The sequence below is a fragment of the Corapipo altera genome, unplaced genomic scaffold, assembly GCF_003945725.1.
Source record: "Corapipo altera isolate COAL_440 unplaced genomic scaffold, ASM394572v1 2b, whole genome shotgun sequence".
In the NCBI taxonomy this organism is placed as follows: Eukaryota; Metazoa; Chordata; class Aves; order Passeriformes; family Pipridae; genus Corapipo; species Corapipo altera.
Genome location: NW_020884874.1, coordinates 12,138,542 through 12,165,324, shown reverse-complemented (window position 1 = coordinate 12,165,324; position 26,783 = coordinate 12,138,542). Strand labels below are relative to the sequence as shown.

At 40.0% G+C, this 26,783-nt stretch overlaps 2 protein-coding genes across 4 annotated transcripts in view; both read right to left on the bottom strand.

Moving 5' to 3' along the window:
* Window positions 1–3,227: 3,227 nt before the first annotated feature.
* On the bottom strand, window positions 3,228–7,556 carry CALHM6 (calcium homeostasis modulator family member 6). Of its 2 annotated transcripts, XM_027633987.1 has the most exons (3): window positions 7,499–7,556; window positions 5,660–6,131; window positions 3,228–3,828 (listed from the first exon to the last, which is right to left on the bottom strand). In XM_027633987.1, exons 2-3 carry the CDS (start codon window positions 6,050–6,052, stop codon window positions 3,412–3,414), a joined length of 810 nt encoding a protein of 269 aa, XP_027489788.1. In that variant the 5' UTR covers window positions 6,053–6,131; window positions 7,499–7,556; the 3' UTR covers window positions 3,228–3,411. The 2 variants fall into 2 exon arrangements, with proteins under 2 accessions (XP_027489788.1, XP_027489787.1); XM_027633986.1 differs by lacking the exon at window positions 7,499–7,556 and having other exon boundaries at window positions 5,660–6,279.
* A 10,103-nt stretch (window positions 7,557–17,659) lies between these two features.
* The window catches only part of DSE (dermatan sulfate epimerase), a 36,334-nt gene continuing 27,210 nt past the window's right edge, over window positions 17,660–26,783 (bottom strand). For both annotated transcript variants that reach the window (XM_027633984.1, XM_027633985.1), the window contains 3 exons: window positions 24,665–24,904; window positions 22,746–22,953; window positions 17,660–20,701 (listed from right to left, as the gene is read on the bottom strand). In XM_027633984.1, the coding sequence (XP_027489785.1) occupies window positions 18,937–20,701; window positions 22,746–22,953; window positions 24,665–24,904 (2,213 nt within the window). In that variant the 3' untranslated portion in view covers window positions 17,660–18,936. The remainder of the gene's footprint in view (window positions 20,702–22,745; window positions 22,954–24,664; window positions 24,905–26,783) is intronic.

Here is a 26,783-nt window from a genome sequence, read left to right as displayed (position 1 = left end):
GCTGAGGGATATTTTGTGGCTTTTGTTTCAGAAGACATGCAGGGTAAAAATGGTTTCACTGATCCAACTGCACCAGCCACTTGGTTGAAAGGTGAAGACAGCTGGGCTGTAAACAGGAGGGGCAGGGCAGAGAAGAGCAATATTAATTGTCATGACACAGATATTAAAATTATCAAAATGACCTGCCCTTCCTTCTCACATAAGCATGCTCTTGAGCTTAATGCAAGTTTTGTCTCAGTATTTAGTGCATGCTGGATGCAAAATATTCATTTGGACATCAAATGTTCTCAGACAAAGATGATGACCTTTTCCCATTTTGTTTTTCAGTAATATTTCAAAGCATGGCTGCTAAGAGGTGCTCTATTTCCCTGGCTGTGCATTCTTAGGTATAAAGAATTCATCTGCTCTGGCTGCTGCATGCCATGTGTCGCTCACAGGTGCATGTTTCGATGTGTAGTGGTTTGCCATTCATTGTCCTCCATGCTGGACATCTTGCTGCTTTGATACCACAGAGGGATGCAGCTTCACTGATGGCAGGAGCTGGTTGGGTTCCTTACAGCTCTTCCAGGCCCCATACGCAGTTTTGCTGGCATATTCAGTCCTGTGTGCACAGCAGGCTGCAGCCTTCTGACAACTGCAGCAATGCTTGTGTTGCTCCAAGCCTTTTCATGTCAGCCCTCTCTTCAAGAACACTCATGATCAAACTGAACAAAGCATGATGTATCTCATGTGTAGTCACTTTAGATCTGTACTTGCCTAAGGAAACTTGAATGAAAATTCTAAGATTGCCACACAACTGGTTTGGTGGTCATTGTGTCTGGTCTTACCTGACCTTCACCATCAGCTGTTGAACATCTTCCCCTTGGCATTGGACTTTTTACCACAACATGACTGGGAAACAGAGAATGAGCAGCCTCACAAAGACCTGAGTTACAGGAAGGGTTTAATGGTTTTCCATGTAACACAAGATATCTAGATGAGGGTTGGACAAAACCCCAGATCCTAGCACGATACCCTGCCCACTAAGCCAGCTCACCTTCTCCTCACCAAAGCACTTGTTTTAAACTGAAATACAAACAATAAGTTCATTGAAGCCCAGAGTTAACCCTGATTTTATCACTGTGATTTTAACCCTCTTCTCCTATTTTTCCCTCAGTCTGTTTACTTCTTAATCCTGCTCAGTGAGGGGCATCTCTTACCTTGGAGACCGCAGGGTTCATTCCCACCAGATCTGTGTAATCTTCATGAAAGTCTTTTTCCCTTCATATATCTTAACAGTCTCTTACAGTGGTGGCAAAGTGTAATGGAGCTTTAAAAGAGCAATTTTGTACAGAACAAAAACTAAGCTGTTCATTACCCAGTCTTGGTCTCAACCCAACTGCTCTTATCTGCTACCAGTAAGAAGTTACAACATGTAACAATGTAATGTAACAATGTGTTACAGCCAGTAACAAGTTTCCATACTTTTTGTTTGCTTTGGTTTGTTGTTGTTTGGGTTTTTTGTGTGGTTTTTTTTTTTTTTTTTTTTGGGGGGGGGGGAAGTTGTTGTTGTTGTTGTTTTAAATCGGGGATAAAAGGTCTTGTGGAATTTGTCTGATTTCACTGCCAGTACAGGAGCCCTCAGTGCAGTTTTTGCTGGTCATATCTAGTTGGCTGAGACAGACATGTGGCTGACCACGAAAAAATATTCTTTATAAGGCCATTTTTACTTTTTCCAGCAACATCCTACTAGCCAAAAGTTACCTTTTACGTCTTCAATATGAGAGGTAAAAGGTAACATTTTGAACTGAACTGTGCTTCATGAAGGCACAAGTAACAAAATTGGACACTTAGTACTCTTTTATCATTAAGTTCTTGGAAGGAAAAGAGCACTAAGTCAGTGCTTGTGACAAAATGAATGATTTTTAAAATTCTTTTCTATATATATAATTAAATCTTGTTTTCCCTTTATGTGTTATACTTTCAGTTTATAGTGAGAAAAAATCTTCCAAGCTCATTATATTCAGTTAGTTAAAATAGGCTCTTCCCTTCCTTCTTCCTTGGAAAATGAGTATAACAAATAACTTCTTGGGATTCTTTTCTGTCTCTCTGAATAGTTTCCAAGTTTACTGTGCAGAAAGAGAGGATTTCCGAGAGGACAGCCCAGACCAAACGATCTGACTCACCTCTCCTAGATGCTGTCTTAGGAAAAAGCTTTTCAGATGAAAACTGAACTTTGCTATTCTTCACTCAAAATTGATATATTTGTTCTTATAACTTGATGTTCTTTGATAAGGATATTATTATTTGCTAATATGGATTACAGATTTATAATATTCTTAAGTATGTGGTTGCGCTATAAATGTTTTTTAGTATATAAGCTTCACTTAGACTGCCATGTTACGCATAAACCTAATCCCTCAAGACAAGTTAATTTACACTTTGATAGACTCCATTCTGGATGAAGTTAAATAGTGTATTTGGCAGGGACAAGCAAATGTAGCTTGGGTGTAGCTTAAATAGCTTAGGTACTGATGCCAGGGCCAAAACACTGTACGTATGATTATATCTTTCAAAAATCCCAGAGGAATTAAGTCCTTTTGAGAAAAATAAAAGGAAGAATGTAAACTGTAAGTTTAATGTTAGTGTATTTTCCCTGCAGAATTCATTCAAATGCCTATTTTTTTCTATTAAAGAGCTTTACGATTACAGGAAATTAGCAGTAGAGATAATTGTGAAGGACTGCTGCAAAAGGTGACCAAGATCAGGCAGTGGTAATGAAAATTCACTGCCATGGGAGCTTTTAGCTTCATGGGTACTTCCCAAAGCTGCTGAGCACATAGAGGTAAAATGACTGGAAGCTATTTGGTCAGCAATTCAAACTGATATGCAGCTGAAATCATTCTACGGACCCCTTTGTTATGCACGGGTAGCTCCGAAATGGTAATTGCTTCCCAGATTTTCAAAGATGCTGTCCTTGCCTTGAGCAACTAATTGACTGAAAGTAAATATCTTTCTGCTGCACTGAAAGCTCGTCAAATGAGAGCTAATAAACTAAGCTGAATTTCTGATCAAATCTTCCCTTCGTTTTGCCTCTTTGATAAGTTTTGGTATTGTCACTGGAGCTGCCAAGTGCCCTTAAGCTGTTTAGTAATAATCTGACATAGTATGTGCTGACATCTTTTTGAATGCTGATAATTTTAAACATATGGCTCTTCTTAATGAACAACAATATATGAAAAGTCCCATTGTGACAGATGTATTTATTTAAATGTATTTAAGCAAAAGTAATAAAGTCTATTTAAAACCAAATCTGCTGAGGGTTACAACTATCATCTTTTACATAATATTTGCATAGATTTCAGCACAGAGGAATACAGAATAAGACTCTTCTGGTTAAAAGACTGCCAGCATTGCAAAGGATTTGTTTCACTAAAACCCTGAATCAACTGCATCTGTTTCATCAACAAATCCTAAAACAGTGGGATTTTGACCACCTTCCTCAAATCTGGCGCTGTTGCCTCTGTTTGTGTTCACATACTTGTGTATCATGCTGTAATACTGCTCTTGTGGATTGAATGTATACAAGAATGAAATCTTCTTCCAGTCTTCGTTGCTGGGAGTACGAAATGGTGCTGGGTCAGTGGCTTCAAAAAAGCAATTTATATTTCTTTCTGCCAGCTTGGTTGCATGCTCCTTGGCTTTGATCTCAAAGAGTTTCTGTTCTTCTTTTGAGTAAATTTTCCAGAACTTGAGCTGAAGATAGCTGACCGGGGAGCAACAGCGGTTGACACATGTTGAAATCAGTGCCACAGTCATGATGATGGCTATCAGGAACCACCCTATCAGCTTGAAAGAAGAGAGATAGGTTAATGGTGGTTTTGCATGGTCATATGAAGGAGTATAGAAAATACCATTGAAGAAGATATGAAAACTGTAAACAATGACACTCTGGAGTGCATGTAACTGCCTGCTTGCTGCCAAAAGAGGGGATTCCATGCACACAATTCAGCCAGCCATACAAAGCTTCTGTGCCCCTGAGCTGATCTTGTTGGATTAAGGATGAATATCAAGAAAAGAGAAGGTGGTCTGAAGTTATTTTCTCAGTTACATCCACCTTTCTTAACTTTTAAGGCAAAATATTGACCATGAATTTCTCCAGTTGTGGTCAGATTTATGGTACAGGGGATGTAAAATCACCCTGTGTGCCTCGTGCTTGAAATCAGCCCTCCTGCTGACTGTGCTCTGTTTGTGGACAGTAACTGCTCTCCCTGATGTCTGAGCATGCAAAAACAAACAGGGGCCACAACACACAGGAAAAGTCGTGTCCCGTACATTTTGTAGGCAGGACACAGAGTTGGCTATTGAATATGGGAATTCATTTTTGTTTTATAGACGATTTAAATATCCTTAGGTAAGTCTCAGAGGTCCCATCGAAACCAGGTGTCCTAGTAGATGCTGATCTGTCCTTTAAGTGGTACTTAGCTGGAAGCTCCAGGCACAGATCCTGCAACATCCCCTTTTACACGAGGATGACTTTTTTTTCAAATGAAAAATTATCGAGTGCTAAAGAAAAAGGAGTTGGTGTTCCTTTTGGTTCTTAATTTTGTAGACAGTAGATTAGATATGAAAAAGTGGTCAGTAACAAAAATGCTCTCATGCTTTTTCTGTTTTTTTTGACTGTATGTTTCTTTTAGATTTCCTTGCAATATCAGTAACAGTCATTCTTCCTTGATTTTTCTCCTTTCTTACCCTATCTGAATTCAATGGTATAGAGCTTGCTCCTTGTCAGCCTCTTTCTTGGAGAAGGAGCATGCTAAATATTTAACAAATGTAAACATTTTTTAATTTTAATAAGCATTTGTACTAAACAGGAACTTACAAAAATCTGAGTAATTATGAACTCTTATAAACTTAATTCTCTTAACCAGCCTTAATGTTTTCCTGAGGAAAAGTTACAAATTCTGTTTTTTCTACTGGAATTAAGACGAGATCCATACAAGCCTAGAAACAAAATTGAAGTGCTGCCAAAATGTGGAGGTTTCATTTCACTCCAAACAGAGAAATCCACACATAAGTGCTATTTTTTGATCATGCAGTTTGTCTTCAGCACAAGAAACTTTAACAAGACAGATATATATTTTAACTACTCTAGTAGAATACAGGTGTAAAATTATTAATAGGTTCAAGCGTTGAGATTCATAGTCAAAGAGGCTGTCCTTATTTTTTCACTTGCCAGTTCTCTGTTGCAATCAGACATCAGCTTCCCCTTTAGTAGCGATCTCAGGTTCCCCTCAACTAATGTCTTTTTACAGAAGTTTGAGATATTTAGAGATTTAAAATGTGGAAAAGGAGAAGAACTTGCACCATGTCTAAGCTGACTGAAAAGAAAACTTGTGTAAAGTCCTGGTCTCTAGGCTGGTTTCCTGCCCAGCTCTGAATGAGGTTTTGTAAATGACAGTGCAAACATGCAAATCCGGAAAGTAGCATAAATATACACCTGTGGTTTTTCTGTTACTGTTTTTTTGCTAATGAAATTTTGCTAGTCATATACCTGTGGTACATGATATTATACAGTGTAAGAGAGAAGGACTGTTTATAGTCCCCAGCAGGCACTAGTATACATTGAGGAGCCAGGGTCAAAACCCAGAGTGTGAGGAGAAGAGAGGTGAGGCTTTACCTGGGACTGTGCCTGAAGGCGAAGAAGTTCACTTGATATGTTTGTTGATAACTTCTCATCACAGGGTATTTTGAACAGCAGGTTTTGGCACTCTTGTCCTTGATCTTTACAAATGAGATCCTTTATCAGGCTGTTCCCGCTGGCTGCACACGTGTAGAAGTTGGCTCTGAGCAGGGCCACGGCTATCCAGGTGAGTGGAGCCACCAAGGCTCTGGCTGTCACTGGCAGCAACACCCGGCAGTAGCGGACACAGGTTCCCCTGGGGCTGCAGTCACGGCACTTCTCTGGAGGGCAGGTGCCTGTCAACAGGCGCCATGTCCTGGCATTCACCATGTAGCCAAGCAGCAAGAGGATGAAGGCAGGCACCAGGAGGAAGACAGAGCCATACAGCATGTTTCCAGAATTGCAGGGACACTTGAACACCACAGAAGAGAAGATGTGCTCACTGGCAGCTGTCAGCAGGGACACAATGCTGTAACCCAGAACAGTTTGGTGGCGGATGCAGAAATCCAGTGCCCCATGTAATCTATCCATTTTCTGCCTTCCCTTACTTTGATGAGAACAAAATCTCCATCAGAAAAGGATGAGAGAGAGTTGAAGGTCCTGGAGCTCCGGCTTACAGAAGCTTGCAGAGCTTTCACTTTCTGTTCTTGGTGGTGATGCAGTGAAGCACAGAAACAGCTCTCCTTAAGAGGAAACAAAAGAGCACATGCTCACTGCACAGTATCAAGGTCAAGCAGAAACCACAGTGGAAACCCACTCCAGTTTCAACGTCATCATGTCTAATGCTTCGTGAATGAAGATTGGGAAGGGCTCTACCCACATTTGCTACAAGCACACTGGTGGCTGAAAAGGCCAATGCCAGATAGACAGGTCCGGTTGCAAAAGGCACAGCAGAAAGACTCCTTAGGTGGTATCGGCAAGACATGAATCTTTCTGTGTTGTCTTTTCTCCTCGAGAGTGATCCTGCGTGCGTTCTCAAAGGAAGCAGCAGTGTTATAGATAGTGTGTTTCAACAGCAAAACAACAAAGAGCTTTGTTTCTATAAAAATAATTTGTGTTTGTCCTTACATGCATAGTAGCTAGTAATGTCTCACATCTCATCATCTTTTCAGTGAAGCTTTTCAGTGAGGTACCAGATTCAAAGTGGGAATAAAATGTGAGAAAACCACCCAGAACTGTATAGAGATTTTTATCCTGCCTTACTATTAGCAATACAATTTATGGAAGAAAATTCTGCAATAACCATGTTAATTTTTCAAGATAATCAATCAATCTTTTTTAAGTTGTTAGAGCAGTGCACATGCAGCAATGACCAAGCAAATGACCCACTGAAGTTCCAGCTACTAGAATATTATTTGCCAGGAATCAGATTTTGGACTCCCTCCTCCATACCAGGTAGTGGCAGCTTTGCAGCCCAGAAAAGAACAAAACAAGAACACTCCTAAACCAGCAGAAACTTAGCAGATGGTATGAAGTGGAAAAATGATGGAAAAGGCTTGCATAATGAAGAAAAATATCTGGAAGGGATTCCTGGGCATGGAAGACTCAGCTACCTGTGAAAATACTTGCTCAGAGTCTGTTAGTTTAATTCACTCCCTGAGGGAGATCAACCAGGCCCCTAAGGTTTGTCTTGTCTAAATCTAGACAAGTTGACCTCAGAATTAAGGAAGTTGAAGCTTTGTTTCTTGCTTGTAGTCATGCAACTGAAGTTCCCCGAGGTGATGTAGGTAGGTAGTTTGCTTTTGTCACACCCACATGTGCAGGTAGCTGGGAAGCTGGTGGTCACTGTCTTGTCTGCCACAACCACTTATATGGGATTTTAGAGTAAAAACTCACCTGCTTCTTGCATTAACTGGGAGCTCTCTGGCTTCACTGGATGCATCAGCAATATGAATTCATCCTGGTCAGAATTCAAATGCTGTCATTTATAACGCGCTGGCACTGATTCTTTTTGGGCATTATCATGGCACAGAGATTACCACAAAGCCAGAGCTTCACCCCACTCTCAGGCAAACATTGCCTCCAGCTGGATCAGACTGATTATGATACTGGCTGCTTCAGGTAAGACAGTCAGGCATGATGCTGCCTGTATCACTCAATGCATCACCTAGAGCTGCAGAAACCAAGCCTGGTGGAAACACAATGGCTTATCAAAGCTCTGTCAATGAACTTTGTGAGTCATTTAAACATTCCAAAGGGTCCTTTCAGCTCTTTGGGCAGCTGAGTAGGTGGCACAGAGGTGGCAGAACAGGCAGCACCACTTCAAGTGGCTGCCAAGCTCACACCAGATGTGCTGTGCTCTGTACCAAGCTGCTGCTGCAGAGGAAAACATACCAGTAACTGAAATGCTTACCTTGGTCTAGAGGGGACTTTGTTATTGTGCAGCAGCATCATAAAAACACATATGAGGAGCCCCTAATATAGTCATTCCTCATCTGATGTATTCCTTTGTATAAATTTTTATCCATGTTGCTACCTGAACTGTTGTCTAGGATTCAGGTATCATTTTTTCCATGAGGGTAAATGGGAAGTATACCAGATTTCCAGTGCGTTCAAGGTGCAGCTGAACCACAGTTTGCAACAAAGTCATACTGATGTTATTTGTTTTCTATTTCCTTGCAATAATTCCAGCATTTTAACTGCTTTGTAATAATCCATGAAGTACTGAGTCAATATTTTAGCAAACTACGTATTATAATAAAAAAACTCTCTTTCCTGAGGGGTAGTCTCAGTCAGTTGAGAGTCTTTCAGTGTATATATGAAGGTAGGATTTTGTTTCACTTTGAACACCACTTCTTCTACAATTAGACCTGCCATTTTGCTTTCTGGTCAGGCAGCTAAGAAAGTATATCTCCAATTCTTTAAAGCAGAGGTTAATTTTTAAAGATTGAGAATAATTTTGTATTATTGGCCACTATTGTTGCCTTGATTTTTACTTTGAGGCAACTAGAGACAATTGTTAGCATGCCTTGAAACCAAAATTCAGCATATTTGAAGAAGTCTTAGCAAATGCCACATCCCTGAAAGTGTTGCAGAATGGGTTAGGTGGGGCTTTGAGCAGCCTGGTCTAGTGGAAGGTGTCCCTGCCCATGGCAGGGGAGTTGGAACTGGATGATCTTTAAAGTCCCTTCAAGCCCAATTCAAAATTTGATGATTCTGCTTCAGAAATAACAAATGCTAGTTGAAACTGATGCAAAGGTGCCTCCTGGTAGAAACAGGGATCTGAGCTGCCTCCCAGAACCACTAGTTTAACAAGGGAACTGAAGGACCAGTGACAGCTCTCTGGAACAGATTACGACCTCACAGAGGAAAAATCAGAGCCAAGAAATCCTGCTATTTCTCTTTCTGAGTCTAATTTTAGCAGTGTTTTATTTATCTGTAATAAAATATGATTTCAGGAACAAGCTTCCTGTGACAAGGGAGTGGAGCTCTGCATGAAAAAGGATTAACCCTCCTCCAAGCAAACATGGTTCCAGTAAATATTCACAGAAAGTGGTGGGTGAGGGAAGAGAGACCACCTGAGCTGGGAAGTGGGAGAGTAGCTATACTGGGAGCCAAGTGGGGTGCAGGTGTGGCCACGATGAGCCCAGTGGCAGCTTTGGGAGCTGGGGGGGGGAAGGGGGGGTAGATCAAGGGAGCTCTGGGATATGAGGAGCCATAGGACTGGGGAATTACGGACCCCCTGTTCACTCAGAGCACTCTTCTCCCAAGGCAGCTCTTTCTTTCCCTCTAAATTAACACTTGTCTGGCCACAACAGCTGCAAAATATTATATGGAAAGAGTTCAGAAAAACAGTTTTCTGTTAAAGAACCCAGAATTCCAATTTAATGCTTGGTTTTGCATTGATTTGTATGAAATTTCATGCCTTCCAAGGGGGATGGGAACAATGCTGGAATTAAAAAGATGAACATTTTTAGAACAAAATGCTTATTTTTGTTATTTGAAACACCTCTTTTTTTAAATACTATTTATTAAAATGAAGGGGTCAGAGGAAAACAAATGGACTTCTTTAATATTTTATCAAGATTCTCCTTGATATTTTTAATTTCTGTGCTTTCATTTGCAGATGGATGAATTTCAGGCATCTTCTAGGTGGCAAAAGCTGTAGTCTGACTAATTCTGTTGTTCCCTGAAGTGCATAACACTGGTCCTAAAAGCAGCATGTGTGCTTGCATGTGCGCTCAGGGGTTTTACCAGTACGTATGGTGTAGGTCTTGTTTTCATTACTTTAGTAAGTCCTTACAATAGGTTATTTATTTTTTTGCTGGGACATTTGCTACTTGTTCAGAATAGCGAAAGACTGGTTTTGTTTTTCTGCAAATCATTATCTTTCTAGCTGCTCCACCCATGACCCATCCTGTCCTAAAGTCCTGTCATTGGTCTTATCAAGTTCGTTTTTACATTATTACTCTAAAATCTTGTACATCCACAGATGCCATGGAAAAGAGCACCTCCACAATGGTTTTCTGTTTATAACAACTGGACTTTCTTCTCCAAGTGAAAGAGCTGTAAGCTGTATTTCTCAGTGCCCAGTTCACAAGACTTTTCAGACTGGAAAAGTCTTTTTATTCCAGGAAAATTCTTGTGATGCCTTTTGTCTCAGTCCAGGTGAAATTAATGCTTAACATGTTGGAGGTCCTGTCCACAAGCAGATCTGCACCTACCCTCCAGGTGGACTGACCACCCCCAGAGGCCCATTGCCTCAGTTTGTGAAACCAAGGAAGTTATTCTGACTTTATGGCTGAATCAGCCTTCTTACAAGTTTGTGAAGCGTCACACAGCTCAGTGGCACCACATAAATCATTAATAGTGCTAATACTTAGTAGACCAGCAGCCTGAGAAGTAGCACTGTGCCTGGACCTGCACAGCTTACAAGCATTTGTGTACCTTATACTGCTATTTTAAGGCATTACATTTATTAGCAGTTTTTTGGCTGAAAACAAATTTTTAGAGGGTAGGAAGGAAACAGGTCTGTAAAACCAAGCATGGCTCTGAAGGAGGCTCTGGCGGGTGAGCTCTGGTACAGAGTCACATAAGCCATGGCACTTTCCCTTGCTGTTGTTTAGTGTTGCTCTTTTAACACTGTAGGTTCACTAAAAGTCTAATTTCTGTATGGGGAGGGTCCTGTGACTCAGTCCAGATGTCCTACAGCAACCAGCTGTGTGAGGATTTTACTGTTCAATCTACAATGTATATGAGCCATAAATAAGTGTGTGTGATTCTTTAATGTTGGCTGTGGATTAAATGACAATTATTCATTGAGTTTATAAGAAAATATGATAGAAGCATGGGATTAGAAAGACAGAAGTTGTCATGTTTTATGATGAAATTAAAGAATCTTGGTGAGGCACAGTTGTCTTTTGTAATCAGGTATATCACCCCGGGCAGTCATCTAGTTGGTTCTAAGAAAGAAAAGCTCAGTCTTTTCCATTTACTATGGAAAATGAAATGCCCTAGAGTTACTTTGCAAATTTAAGTGCATTAAACTCTAAATATTTCTATATTCTTTTTATGTATGTCACACTTTGCTGCCTTGGAATTGCTGAATAGCTGAGATTTCATAGCGTCATAGAATCATAGAATGGTTTGGGTTGAAAGAGACCTTAAAGATCATCTAGTTCCAATTCTCCCTAGTACAGGGAACCTTCTACTAGACCAGGTTACTCAGAGCCCTGTCCCGTCTGATCTTGAACACCTTCAGGGATGGAGAGTCCAGAACCTCTCTGGGCAACCTGTTCCAGTGCCTCACCACCCTCACAGCAAAGAATTTCTTCCTATTACCTAATCTAAACCTGCCATCCTTCATCTCAGGATGATTGTCCCCTTGTCCTATTAAATAGATTTGATTCTGTTCCACTCTATGTGTGCGTATGTGTGTGGCCCAATAGTGGCTGATCATGTTCTACAAAACATGCTCTGTACTTTTCTATTCAATTAATCCTTCTTCCTCTTTTCAAACTTTAAGAAATTAACCACTTCTTCTGTTCATGGTAGTACACTCCTCTCTCCAGTTTCCCATCCCAGGTTCCTTTGCTGCTCACATCTTGTTGCTTTTATTTTCTAACAGTAAGACAGCACAAAGGTCAAGACCCTATCCCTTTCAAAGCTGTCAAAGGATTGAAAAGTTTCTCGCTTCTGACCCTCAACCTCCCTTACTCATATTGCTTATATTTTTTTAATCAGTCTAATCCTGAGCTGCAGAATGCCCAAGCTGTTTCAGTTTACCACAAATGTGCAAACTGTGTCAGGTTCTATGGTAACTATGTCTGGCTTGTATTAAAGGCTGAACTCTATTACACTCAACAGCACTTTTGTGTGCACTTTCAATTTTTTTTTTTAACAGGAAGATATGATTCAAAAGGAAAGAATGATATACGGGACATAAGGAGAAAGCATTCCCAGTTGCCTATATTTTATGTTAGCAGTAACTTTCTGAGGCTCTGTGTCTGCCTTCATTTATTCAAATACTCCATCATCATTGCCATTTTTATTTCCATGGCATTTGCAGCTGTAAGTATTTCATAGCATTATTGAACATCTATATTCCTCTAGCTTACATAAAGGTGGAGTTACTTAAGTGCCCTCCCAGGGACTCTACTCCTTTGTCCATTTTCCCATTGCTAGCAACCTGCAGTTGGGTTCACCAGAGGAAACTCCACGAGGCATACAAGATTGTGTTTTACCAGTGTACCACTTCAGCTGTCAGAGCCAGATCCTCCACACAGCTTACTGGAAGAATGTCCTACGGAGCCTTGGGTCCTCTGAGGTGGAATAAGATAGATATATGATGCTTTAAGGCAAATTGATTGCATACAGTTCACCACTCACTGGGGAAATAGGATATCATAACTGCCAATGGGTCAATTGCTTCATCACCTGACAATAAGTGAAAGAATGCAATTATTTTACTTGATCAAAATAAAGGTTATGCCATATAGAAAAAAAGATAAGCATGAGAGAAGTGAATATAGTTCTAGACTATAATTAATAGCAAAGACCTACTATAACTACTTCAGTATCTTTACTAAGCCATGGAGCAGCTTGGCCTTCCTTAGCACATCCCAAATAGTTTAATTCCTTATCCCAAGGACAGTCCTGTTCTTTAGGGAGGAAAAGAAATATGCATTTGCTGATCACCTATTCCCTCTTGCCACAGGGTAAATTCATCGAGCTTACTCTCACAGCAGTGTCACAATGTAGGGAAGTTTCCATGCCTCCATCCTCCTCAAGTTTTCTTTATGGCCATTTCCTGTAGGGAGATCCAATGGGCCCATCTTTCCTGGCATTCCTATCTTACTGTGCTATAGTTTTTATGAAGACAAAGTGGGATACCAGGTTTTTTATACTCATGATTTTAGAATCATTCCACCTCCTTGAAGAATGCTTTCCAATGCAGGTATGAAGCTAGATTGAGTATGTAATGTTTGGTGAAAAAATATATGTAAATATTTTGGGGACAATCATAAATTTATATATTGTTTTGTCATGGATTATTGTTTGTGGTAACACAGCCCTGGGGGTTGGAGTGGGGAAGTTTTCCTCTTGATTGTCCCAGGGTCAGTTAGGAGTGAAACCAATGAAATCATTGGTGGTTTTGGGCACAAGTCAAAGGGGAGAAAGGTCACAATATCATGCTAAATATCTTATAAAACAATGCATTTCAAACGCTAGCAATTTTTCTCCGAGCCTCTAGACTTCTGGAAAATAATCATAAATGTTATGAATGCTGTTTTCCTTTATCAACCTGAGAAATCTGGCAGGAAAGGTAGCATCTGGGGGAAATGCCACATGTGCTTTTAGCTGAAGGAAAGGCTGGATACACGAGGATAAAATGGTAGACAAGGTAAGAAGATTGGGAGCTTCTTTCCTCATAGAGGCATATGCCTATGCCACAGCTCCTTGCCTACAGCAGGCTCATGCATGACAAAACGGCAAGTTTTTCTTACTTAAGTGGCATTGTCCAGCTTCACTGTTGCAGTGGGATACGCCATGTGTGTCATGGAGAACATATGTACTGAACCATATGTACTGTCAAATGACTGAATGTGATAGAGCTCATGCTCAACAGGCTTGACACATGTTGGCCTTTCTGTGTGTGCACTGTGTTCGTGAACATCAGTACGCTGCTGTCTGCCCATATGCCAGAGGTCTTTAGAAAAGAGGGAAGCTGCAAATGGGCTTTCACCACCATGACAAGTCACAGAGTCCCTGCCAGACTGATGTCTTTCCCAAGGGTCTCTCATACACAGAGCAGGCTACCAGACAGATAAATGGTGGTTACATTTCACTCCTCAACACTATCTTTCCTAGGGGATCCCACAGTGCTCTTTGTTTCTGTGACTGGTGAGAATCTGAAGCTCAGATGGATGGGACCCTGAGTTACACACTGATATAAAGAGCTCTGAAGTCCCAGCTCAGCTCATGACTTCAAGTTAAAGCTTATCCGAGAACAGACAAGAAGAACAGAGGTTTCACAGCATGACTAAGGCCTAGGGGGACTATTTGTCCTTCAGGATAATGAGGATTCCCACACTAATTCCCACACTAATGCTGCAGGCATTCTTGCAGAAAGCATGGACATATAAAGTCATACCAAGAGCATCTTTCCTCCTGCTTTCTTTTTTGTCTTTTTAAATTTGAAAACAAATCTGTGGGATTTAACTGCATAATTCTATCACCACAAGAACACCACTACAAAAATACATGATTTTTGTTGTTCTCTTGCTATTTTTATTAATATGAATTAAAGCAGAGAAGATATGGCCTTGTACATATGGATTCATGTGCTCCTTAGTAGTTCATGACCATGGCAGTCATGTTCATTTTCACTGAAAACTGAAGAAAAACCTAAATTCTCACAAAATTTTTAGTTTTCCTAAATTAAATGGCTGCAGCTGCTATGTAGTGTAGAGTAGCAACCAAGGCAAGCACGAATTTAAATTAGTCATCCATCTGTATTAGTTATTAGTAGGAGAAAAACTGATGGTGTGTTTGAGGAATACCCATTGATAATCCTGTTTTTCAAAATATCTTTTAAAATACACTTAATATATTGTGTAGTTGGGTCCAGCTCTCCTCCCTGACTCAAGCAGACAATAGTTTTGTTCCTTCCTTGAGAGGCTCCAGGGCTCTTTCTTTGAGGTGCTTTGACATTATTTGTTTCAAGGTTGAACTCGTTTAGAAAACAGTCCCTATACTGATGACAGTACAGATATATCCAGCACTGGATTGCATAGGCCTTCTGCTACAGAGAACTCCTGGAGTCAGCTGCCAAGAAAGGACAGAAAACAACATCTTGGCTTCATTAGCTGTCTGACTTACCAGCCTGAAGTTATCCTACTGATTTTAACAGACTAGCCAGAGCAAAGGGATGAAAGTTAGGCAAATGTATGTTTGATCCCAACTCAGGCTTTTGCAAACCAAATAAATGCAAATTCAATGTCCCAGTGCAGAAATACAGCTATTTTTCAAACACTATATGCTTTCAAACAGTAAGAGAAAACTTTTCATCACTGGAAAACATATAGGCCAACAGAAGAATGTGATGTATTTCAGACATACATCTTCAACAGATGTATGTCTGAAATCAGACAATCAGACAACTCTTCAGATTAAGCTTCGATCTTACAAATTTTAAGAAATGAGGTAATGTGCTCCATTCCCTTTGCCTCTTTGACTCACAATGATGTATATAACATAGCCATTTTTTAGCTGGACTCAAAAAATAATTAAAAAAAAAATCTAAGAACCAGATTCCACCCTCAAACATCTACACCACTAACTGTGGGCTCAATTGCCATTCACTTTGCTCAAAATACAGTCAATTAACTTTAGACTAAATTAGACTACAGCCCTGAAATGAAACATGCATGACTGAACAGCAGCTATTGAAGAGAAATTGAGTGAAGTCAGCAGGGTCTCCGATGAATACAGGAACCCATCTGTATATACCCAGTTGTAGGATAGCCAGTTTTTCCTGCAGCCAGAGAGGCAGAAAATTAACACTTTTAGACAGGAAAAAGAAGCAGAATAGGAATGTGAGCAGAGGCATCTGCCAGAAACATTTCAGTCTTGTGACTCAATTTAAAATAGGGAGTGAAAAATACCTTTGCTACTGGGTATCATACAGTGACATTTCAAAACCTGTTTAGTATACCCAGCCAGATAAAACTAGTGCTAAGTGCCTCTGCCATCAACACAGAACTCACTGAGACTGCTTCTCTCCTGCATTTCAGACGAAGGATGCAAAGGCAAGGACAGCATTCTCTCCTGTATAAGCAAGTGTTGAGCAACACCAACTTTCTCCAGCCCCCCCACTAGCCAGTAGAGCTACCTGGACTGATCCCATTTACCTGTTCTTCCTCACTACACTTCCTAGTGAAGGAAGGGCAGCTTGGATTTGAACTGCTGCTTTACTGTGACACAAGAACTTCTACCCAACAGTCCAAGTTGCTGGTTGCTGACGGCATGGAACCATCTGTTCTTCTATTTGTTTCAAATTTTATTAAAAGGTTACAATCCTTGGTAATGAATGAGAGGGACAAGAATGGAAACAAAGAATGGAAACAAAACTTACATAACCACTGCAGAGGGACTTTTTAAAGGTTCCAGCCTGGAAAAGAATAAGAAAGTACCCAGGATTCTTTTCGTATCCAAAATACACTCAGCACAATTAAGCCTTAATTTGCAGTTACATCTCTGCAAACGGAGTTCAGAGCTGCAAGCAATGACAGTTATATACACATAACTCCTAAATCCTTAACAGAAAGGTATTAGAGGCAAACCAGGCAGAGACTGGAAAACCCCTGGATGCACACTTTATGCTGAAACGGGTCTAGTCTCTCATTCAGGAGGACAGACCAGTGCACTTGATTTTCCTTCACTGTATCACTGAACCTACACCATTCATTTGAATGCTGGTCCACTTTAAAAGCTGCTTTAACACCTGGCTGTGAGCATTGGCAGTTCTTGCAACCACCACTTCTCCTTTGCATTGCTGGAACAATGCAGAGAAATGTAGTGTAAATGAGAGCTAATGGGTATGACCATACCTTACTTTCTAGTCTCTGCAGTTTCATGTGACAGCTACACAAATCCCATACTAGAATTCAGACACCACACTACGAAGCAAAGAAATGCAGGTATTTCTCAAAAGTCTTCTGGACTACAGGTTGGCTCTCTATAGCTGATTGTTCAAAGCAATAGCAAATTGACACAGCATAAATGTGAAATGAAATCTTGACATGAAATAAATACATGAAATAAAATCTTGACTTTTCAGTGTTTCATGGTCAAGAATATTGAGAAACTAACAGGGTCTTTGAAATTGAACATAAGAACATCTATTTTTGCATGTCTTCATGTAATCACAGTGCAAAGGCAGAAATAACATTTCCAGCAATCCACAGCCTGTCATAGGTTAGTTGCTTCAGCAAGCACCACTACAGATGTGGAGCTATACTGGGTAATGCTCCCAGGCTCAGCTTCCTTTGCCTTAAGCAATTAAGTGCGTGAGTTGGAATAGACAATTAACCACCTTATATGCCTTTTGCACTTAGGGAAAAGGGGAAGGTATGTCTCAAAGGTGTTTCAAGGTCTTAGATGGACCATGTTACTATCTGTAGGCTTTCATACTCCAATGACTGCATGATTCAGAAATTAACTGGGGTCCTAAATCTTTGCTCAGACCAAAGGTACCAAATTTCTTTGAATAAATCCAGGCATTGAAGACTGCAGTATGTGCACATATATGTGAATACACTGCTCAGAAATGGCTCAGTAGCTGGAACCTCTTCACTGAAGCTGTTTAGACAAGGAAAGCTTATCACATTTCAAAACAGACTTCCAGAAGGCTTAACAAGAGTAAAGTAGGTGATATATATCTAAATGGTGTAAAGAAGAGGAAACAAAGTTTTGTGATTTGAACCAAGTGCTGATGAACATCATTACTGTAACTACCAGGAAAATTAGTTTAATCAAACAACTTTTCCATAGACATAATCATAAAGCTTTTATTTAGCAAATGTACTGGAAGAATTGTTTTTCTGTAAAGACAAACAAGTATGTCCCAATTCCATAGAGCTTCCATTCTCTCAAATAGCTATGAATTCTTGAAATCATTTTAATGAACAGAAGGGGATATATGTGGAGATGTCAAACTTATTTTTGTCATAAACCGCATGATTCCATTTACTACTAATCCCCAAATAATTGACCTGGACCCACCAAGAGCTTGCAGAACTCTTGCTGGTGTTTTATAGAGAACAGGCTGCACGCAAAATTTTAACTGTCCTCTTTCTAGCCATGTGAACAGAAAAAAGACATTAAATACTTCCATAATGCACTTTTCCCCCCATATTGGCAGTTACTGAGGTTACCACAGGATTGCTTTGGTTCTTTGTTTGCATTTTCACAATTGCATATGGAAGGGTAGTGATCTAGGACATAATTTCCCTACTAAGACATGCTTCAAACTATAGAAAACTTTTGTGAAATCCTATCTTGTAATATGGAGAACAGATCCTACAGCATTCAGCTTTCTACAGTCTACACTTGGTTAAAACATAAAGGGTTTTTTTCCTGAGAATTGTGTTCCTTTCTACTTTGAGTTAACCCCGCATTTACCTTCTGCTACTGCTTGCTAGGTGTTGTGCCTCTCACTTGGCAAGTACTGACATGATTGTCATTTCCCACTGTACCAGACTGTAAAGCATGGAAGAGATAACATGATATAAGGGTCTGCAATAATTATACAGGAGTGTATAATTATACCATATTGAACCACTGTTTGGTTTGGCAGAGAGAAATGAAGTCTAATGTTAAGATCCAACTTGTACACTTATGTTTGAATGTCCTTGTCTTAAGAGAATGTCCAGAGACATCCCTAGCAGCCTGAAATGAAAACTCACTACATGCAAACCAAATTCTGTATAAAAAAGAAAGTCCTTAGAAACAAATCTATTAAGAGGGCTCTTCTCACCAAAAAATTAATTATGACTTACATTACTGAACTCTGATGAACAAAGCACAACATTCCCTCAGAAGTGAGGCCCAACTGAAAACCCAAAGGAGGAGTACTTATTAAGTACTTAATTTTCTGAGATATTCATTGCTTGCCCTATTCTTTCATCCCTTCTGCTCTGAAAGCAATCTTTGCCCAGCTGTTTTTGGAATGTTTCAGAAAAAAAAAGAAGATAAACTTTGGCCCTATTAGGGTTAATGCTTTTGCATAGGCATATATGACCATAAACTGGTCAACTAGTAGAGGTCTTCTGCTAACATTGTGACTGAGAACAGGAAGAATACAGCCACAATAATATACAGCTGTCTACTAAAAGTATTGCATACAGACATCTTTGGCCATGCAGTCTCTTGGCCTTCTGAAAATATGTGAGCTGCATTGCTAACATGACAAAAAAAATAGCAATGTTGAGAATTAGAAATAGGCGGGTATAAGAAGCTGATATTGATGGAGCACTACTTCGAGCAGTCGTCACCATCTGTGCCAGCCCTGATCGGCCTTTGATTGACAAGCCAGTTTTGTGCTTCACATAAGTGATATCTGCAAAATCCAGAAGATCTTTCATTTCCTCGTCTTCATCTACAGGCAACTCTTTTTGTGCTTGAGTCTGTGCCTTTTGTCGCACTTTTCTTTCATTTACCTCAATTTGTGCAAAAATGTCAGGAACGGCATCAACAAATTTGTAGCCTTTGGCTACCTTTCTGTTTTTCTTTGCTTTGCCACGCTGCTGCTGCTGCTGCCTCTGTGAGATTGCAAATATCCTGTCAATGGCCTCCTCTGTCTGTCTCTTATCTGAAAACCTCAGCAGGCGCTCAGCAGTCTTCCTAAAGCTAGCCGTGTTGCGCACACGAGACAGGATCTGCTTCTCAAGCTGCTGGAAAACAGGCTTAAAATGTTGCAGGTTCCTCTCCACGATCCCCATGTAGTCCTTCACTTCTGGCACTGCGGAGCTCCTAATAGCAGAGGCTCGGTCAAAGACAATTTTCTGGCGGTCTGCAATAACCTGTGCAAAGGCAGAGCGGGACCCATCCTCAGCAGGCCACAGGTACACTGCATAGGCATGCTCACCAGTGGTAACAAAAACATCCAGCTGTGGAGAATCCCCACGGACAGTGAAGCTCTGCACGTCCACATAGGGCCCAATGAAAAGGTAAATGGCCCTCGTGACGGGGTGCCGCAAGAGGGTCGTTACATTCACATAGTTCGTTCCATTGTAGGGGTAGCCCCGGGGATACATCCTTGAGGCAATGGTGGCTTTCTCACTGTGGCCAGTGTCATCCATCCAGTACATCTTATATATCCCATCACGGTACCTAATAAAGGCCCCGTGGACATCATCAACAACCGTTTCTTCAAAAGGCACATCCACGTTGTGGAAGAAACTGGTCGCTGCCTCCAGAGGGCTGTCATCTTCTAGGTGGATTTGGTCCACTAGCAAGAGGAGCTGGGGATGGAGAAGTATGAGGTTTCGTTGCAATTTTCTCAGCTTCAGTTTCGGATTGTATGCACCCACTCCTTCTCCCCTGATAAAAACCACCCCACTTCTCTCCATGGCAGCAACCACTCGTCCCTGACAGTCGCCAGCCAAGTCATGTTTATATTTAAGCCACTTTGAGGAACAGTCTTCTGTAATCTGCCCTTCCCATGGGGAGAAGCAGCTCTTAGACACAGCAGGGGAAAACATCAACACATTATTAAAGAAAGTATATTTGGGCCCATACAGAGCTTCAGTTATGAAAGGTACGCCATTGGGAGCGAAAGTAAAGGAGTTCTGGTCCGGGTGCTCATGGCCAGCGTTAAAGTTCCTCCACCCCTTGATCCACTCTTTGTACTTGTTCTTATGAACAATATCATATATTGCACGTCCTCCCAGCTTTCCTGACTTGAAAGAAAGGAAAGGCCTGTTGATTTCAGCCGGCAAAGCACTTCCATAGGTTACTACTCCCCAGTCCTCAAAATAATGCAGCTTAGGAACCCCATAGTCTGGTGGAGGTACGGAGCGCAAACTTGCATCATACCTGCCAAAAAGATGACAAAAATGGGTTTAAAAACCACTTGACCAGTTCCATTAGCAGAACCTGTACAAAACTCAAAAAATAATTCAATAGTTACATCAAGGAGCAAGCCAACACTATAAAGCCCTCATTATGCTTCCTAATCATAGAGTTGTAATGATATTTATCATACTAATCCCTGCACAAATTTGTTGTACACTTTTTACAGAATAACAACTGAAAGCATCTGCTCTGCATATAAAGCAAGCAGTTTCTCTGCAGTTCAAAAATAAGAGTACCATTAATTTCAAACTAGTCATGTTTTGTCTTACATATTCATAAAACTATTGACTGCAATACAGATCTTTTAAAAAGGCAAATTAGAAGCAGGCTGTAGACACTGTCTATTCTCCACTAGACATCAACAGTTGCATCTATTTACTGACTACTTAACGAAGAGAAGTACAGTATCTGTTTCCCTAAAATGATGATTACAGAAGTCTGTAGTCTTCAAGTAGAATTAGCAGTAAATTAAAAATTAATGAAAAGGCATTTTAAAGGATACATGTTTAATATTTATGTCGGTTCATGTATGTTAGTTTCTTTCTCTAAACTAGGTTGAAGCAAAATTTACATGGTTTTCTTGTATAAGTTGGAAGATGTAAGACATTTGGTGTAAAAAGAGGTCTTAACCCCAGAAAAGGCTACAATGCTTAAAATTTTTGCTTTATTTCATCTATGGGAGTTAAAACAGCAAAAAACCAAAACAAAACAGAACAACCATGGAAAAGAAAACCTAACCTTCAGGCATTGTTTTTTAGCAATCGAAATAAACAAACCCATCATTAAGCCCAGTAATATTTCTGTTAGACGGTTCCTCATCAGATTTATTCTCTACATCTAACCAGGAGCTTCTGTCAGGCCCTATACCGTCACAGCTCAGGTCCTGCATATGGCTTGGGGTAATTCCAATCAGCACTGTGAGCCTGCTCTGTATGTACCAGTCCTTGATGGAGATTCCTCTAAAAGCAGATGTCTTCCCTGAAACTCTAATGCAAATGGACACGCTCATCACAAGAGCAACACTTCAGCACAGGGCAAAGGCAACTGTTGGAATATTCAGATAATTTTTTTTTTTACTCAGGTGCTCTTAAAAATTGCTTTCTTTTTTACATCAAAATGAATTTTTTAAGCATAAATTCCCAGGATTTCTATGAAGACGCAGGAGAAAACAATTATGGAATGAGGTTGAAGAGAAGAGACTCTGTATTTTGAAAATAACAAGATGAAGGCTGCTTGAAGCCTAACAAACGCATTCTAATGTGCATATCATAAATGCAGAACAACGGATATTCAACAATATTTTTCTTGCAAGAGAGAGAAACAGAGCTACATTAACTCCTCAAAAATGTACTTATCTCCACAAACTGTGAGAATTCATATGTGTATCTAAGGCCCTTTGGATCTTTAAATTTCTTACCTTTAGAAGATTGACATAGAAGTTAGCAGAGATGTAAATTACATGGAAAAATATGATCTAGTCACCTATCATGGCATTTTTTTCCAAGTATAACTTGCAAGTAAGTGTGCAAAACCAGCTAACAGTAGCCTTAGTGTTTACATTACTTTAGCTTTTAAAAGAAAGTTCATAGTATTTCTTAAAGCTTTTGAAAAAAACCTATGCTTTAAATATTCACCTAATTAATTATAAAAGAACATGACAGGATTAGAAAACATTAGAACAGGCCAAATAAAAAAAAAGACTACATATAGGCAAATTTTCAGTTCCTTTGGAACTGCCTGTATTCAATACAAGCAATTCTATAAAAGCAATAGACAATGGAAAGAAACCATAAAAGCAGATGTAGGACAAGACAAAGGTGCTCCCTGTAGCAACCCATACAGTGCATCTCTGCTAAGTGAAGAAGTTCCTCTGTGCTTAATGACTCTGGGTGGCACATGGACAGCCTGATCTCAGCTTCTACAGTACAAATCTAAAGATAATGAATTATCACTAACAGCAAACAGCTGTCAGGTTCCTTTTGAGCCCACTCATTCCCTTTCATACCAGAGAAATTCAGTGTGGAGAGTGCACCACCTCTGCCCTTTGGATGGTGTCCCTGGGCCCTCCACCACTCGGTTCCTTCTGATCTGCTCTGCCAACCAGTTTCCACTGCCATTGCGCATGACAAATTTGTCGAGAAACACCAGCTGGCTCTCTGGCCCATAGAACCAGTTATAGTTGGAATCCGCGATGGCCACAGTTCTCTGAAACCCTTGGGAAAAAGCAAAAAGGAATGTAATAAAGAACAAATAAACAAAAAATATACAATTGTAAAGCATGACAGTAAAGCCAAGTGGTACAAACAGAAGCACCCTTTTCAGATGTTTATAGACTTGCTAGTAAATGAACCTTAAATAGGTTACACAGCAGCTGTTTCCTTCTGCTGTAGCTGACTTGCATATTCACCTTTCTTCTTTGGCTTTGGGCTACAGTCACTACACAAAATGTACTACACTAAATGTAAGATACAATGTCCCATATACTTCTTCTCCTCGCTCAAATCTGGCAGAGGTAACTTTGTCTTTACAGCTTTCACTTTTCTTATGTGAATCTATACTCTCTAAAGCAAAAAACCAGAGGTGCCCTCAAGGAAAAAAAATCAGCTTCACTTTGAAACAGTCAGCATGAGCTCATTTTGCTCTTTGGAACCTCTCCCCAGTGGATGCCTGAGGTCTCACAAGGAGTCAGCACAATTCCTTATGTGCCTATACTGGCATGACAAAGCTGCACTCAGCCCCCCCCACATGGATAGATCTGAAGTTCCAAGAAAGCTTTCACAGTTTTTTAACCAGGAATTTGAACAACATAAGTTCCTAATGAATTGTCCTGAAAATAAGCAACACAAGGGGTAACAGCTTTAAAATGAAAGAGGGTAGATCTAGTTTAGATATAAGGAAGAAGCTCTTTCCTGTGAGGATGGTGAGGAACTGGAACAGGTTGCCCAGAGAAGTTCTGGATGCCCTGTCCCTGGAAGTGTTTGGGTCGGGTTGGACCGGGTTTTGAGCAACCTGGGCTAGCGGAAGGTGTCCCTGACTACAATAGGGGAGTTGGAATTAGATGATCTTTAAGGTCCTCTCCAACCCAAACCATCCTATGATTATATGATAAAACCATCATCAAAAACTTGCAAGACTTCCTGAAACTAAATCTCTTCTGAAAGAAGAAACCAGCAATCTAGCTGGTTTTGTATTTACATATCTTCATCTTTCGGTCACAACTTGGACTTCAAATCAGAGATGCTGAAACACACTGCAAGACAGTAGAGAGATACAGCAAGAGAAATACTAACAAGTCTTCAAAATTTACGCATCAGTGATTGTCAGATATTTATGTTAAACTCTCACACTGACAAATGAAAATGGTTCATGTACCCCTGGACTGAGCATAAAAATTTATCATTTGAGTAAATAACTTTTTCAAAGTATAATAAAAATATTTTAATACATGTGACATAAAAATCTATTTTACTGTTTAGTGGAAAACTGGTGATCATGTAAAAAATTTTTATACTTTACTAGTACTTTTACATTGGCTTAATCATTTACTATTTCTTTCAACTAATCTTTCAGTGTAATAATTTCTGGCAAAGGAAAAAATCAAGAAGAATCTCAAAGAACACTATTTTTCAAACAGAAAACCCCAGCAAACTTTGAAAACCAGAAATCAAATTCTGAAGGATTGCTTTTTCTCCCAACTGATGTTTCGATATTTCCACCAATTTTAAAAGTCAGAATTGATCTTTAATAAGCAGTGATAAACAAGGATGTCACTGTTTTGATGAATGATGAAGGTAAAATCCAAGGAAATGTTTATTTTAAAAAATCCAAGTACAGTGGTTGTTTTAAAATGGCCTATTTCAAGTATGAAATACGTTGATGCTTCAAAAATTAGAAGATTCATCTTCATTTACCCAAAGGACCTACCTGGCAGGACAGTCCTGTACATAAATGCAAAGTGCTGCTTGAGCCAAGGGTGGCTGAAGTGATTGATGTCAAAATGCCTTTGGACAAGAAACATGTACTGAAAGAGCGATCTGGTTGTGTAGCTGCCATAAGCCACCCCTTCATAGAGGGAGCCATCTGTGACCTCCTGCAGCAGGACTACTGACTTCTCCATGATTGCCAACACTTGCTTGGTCCACAAGTAAGCTTCCTGAAGGTAGCCTGAAAGAAAAAGACGTTGGCAAAACTAATTAGAACGCAACGAGTGCCATTTGTACTCCCACAGTGTCCTTTACAGCAAGGAATCTGCAATCTAGAGCTCTATAATACAACCTACTGCTGCAGCATCCCTGTAGTTCTAGGGTGAAATATAAAACACAGTATTTAAAAAAAGCAAAGTAAGGTCACATGAGCAGGGGAAAATCTACCACATATCTTTTGTTAATAATGCAGGATTTTTTTAATGAATTCAGGACATGAAAAAAGGAAGAGCCAAGCTAAGACTATTTATTGCATTTCAAATTAAAGCCCTATGAAAACAAACCTATGGCCCCACTAGAGGGCTCCAGTAATGCAACAATTCTAATCAGTCATTTTTACTGGCAGGATTGCCAGTGTGGTAAGGAGATCCCCAGAGGTTAAAAATGCAAAAAAGTTCACACTTGAGCTGCAGTTAACTGATATTCTACTGACTCATGCTCTATTTTAAGACCTTCTCTGTTCTAGTTACATTTTCAGTTTGTTGTACAATCCAAAGGGTTACCCAAATATAATTTATTTTGGAAGAGTTTTACATGATTACTTCCAAAAGCAGATTCCTCAATTCCAGAATAAAATAAATCTTCCAACTAGGTAAATTCTCAGCCTTCAAATATACAAGTCCTAAGCAGTAATAGTTTCTCTAAAGAAAAGCATTTCTTATATTTTACAATTTTGGTCTGCTCTACACAAATCAAAAGATGGGAAGAGGTCACGAGAAACCTTCTCAGGCCCTGTCTGCCTTCACTAAGCACAAGCACAACAGCCTCAGTACTGCATTTATGTATTGCAGAAGTCAGCACATGGAACACAGCAGAGGAAAGGCTACGCGCCTTCTCTTATTGTCTTTTGGATTGAGTAGCAAGAAAAGTAGGACTAAACAGAGATCATTTGCCTTGTGCTTCTATGTGGCAACTTAGTGTTCTCCCAGCTCAAAGTGTCTGACCACAGATTTAACCAGACTTAATTCTACCCTATAGCAAAGCCCAGCTGGCAAACATTCTACCCCACGGTGTGGTGAAGCAGTGCCTGCTGAATGAAGCACAGGTGCCAGGCTACGGGAGTAGGACCTACATTCAATCCTGTTACAAAGTGCTTCCTCTCATTGCCACAAATGCTGTATTTTTGCTCAGCAGAGTGATGAGCAATTCCAACATCCTGCTAGTCAACGCTGCCAAATTCTGCTCAGTCAACAGAGTAAAAAAAAATAGCAGTATCTAAACAAAACAGACAACCTGAGTCGAACATGGTAATTTATTGGCTGGCTAAAAAGAAAACTATGATGGGGAAGGCTGAGTAACAGGGACAGGTGATACTACTTATTTCCGCTTACTTTACTCACAGATATCATGACACTACTTCATTACTCTGATGGAGTTGGCAGCACATCAGTCTACTGGAATAAAATCCTGATTTTTCTCGCTCTTGTTTTCCCTTATGACATAACAACCACAAAAGCTGGTTTTTGACTGCTGCAAGAATGTTATTTGCCAGGGTTCAGCACAGTGCATTTACCACTGTAATGCATTAATGTTCTGTTTACTTAGTGTACATCTATGCTATAGTGCTATACTCATAGTATACTAAAAGAACACCCTGAAATGAAAAAAGTAAAAGACTCAATGCTCTGTCAGGCTACACAACAAACCACAACAAATCTCACCTAAACTTAGCAGGATATAAACCATGTATCTACGAGATATATCAAGGCCTAACTCAAGTTTCTATTTTGAATATCTGAGTGTCTGAGTATAAAGTCTTCAATACATGCATGTGCCTAGGAGTCATTCAAATTCGGGTTTTTTTCAGTCCTTTGGCAATGTTTACAGGTTTTTAAGTCTAT

Excerpts from the sequence above, each read along its gene's own strand:
- CALHM6 (XM_027633986.1), bottom strand. The coding sequence starts at position 6,193 with ATGGATAGATTACATGGGGCACTGGATTTCTGCATCCGCCACCAAACT. Across the intron at positions 3,829-5,659 it reads GCCTTCAGGCACAGTCCCAG|CTGATAGGGTGGTTCCTGAT; the intron begins GTAAAGCCTCAC and ends TCTTCTTTCAAG.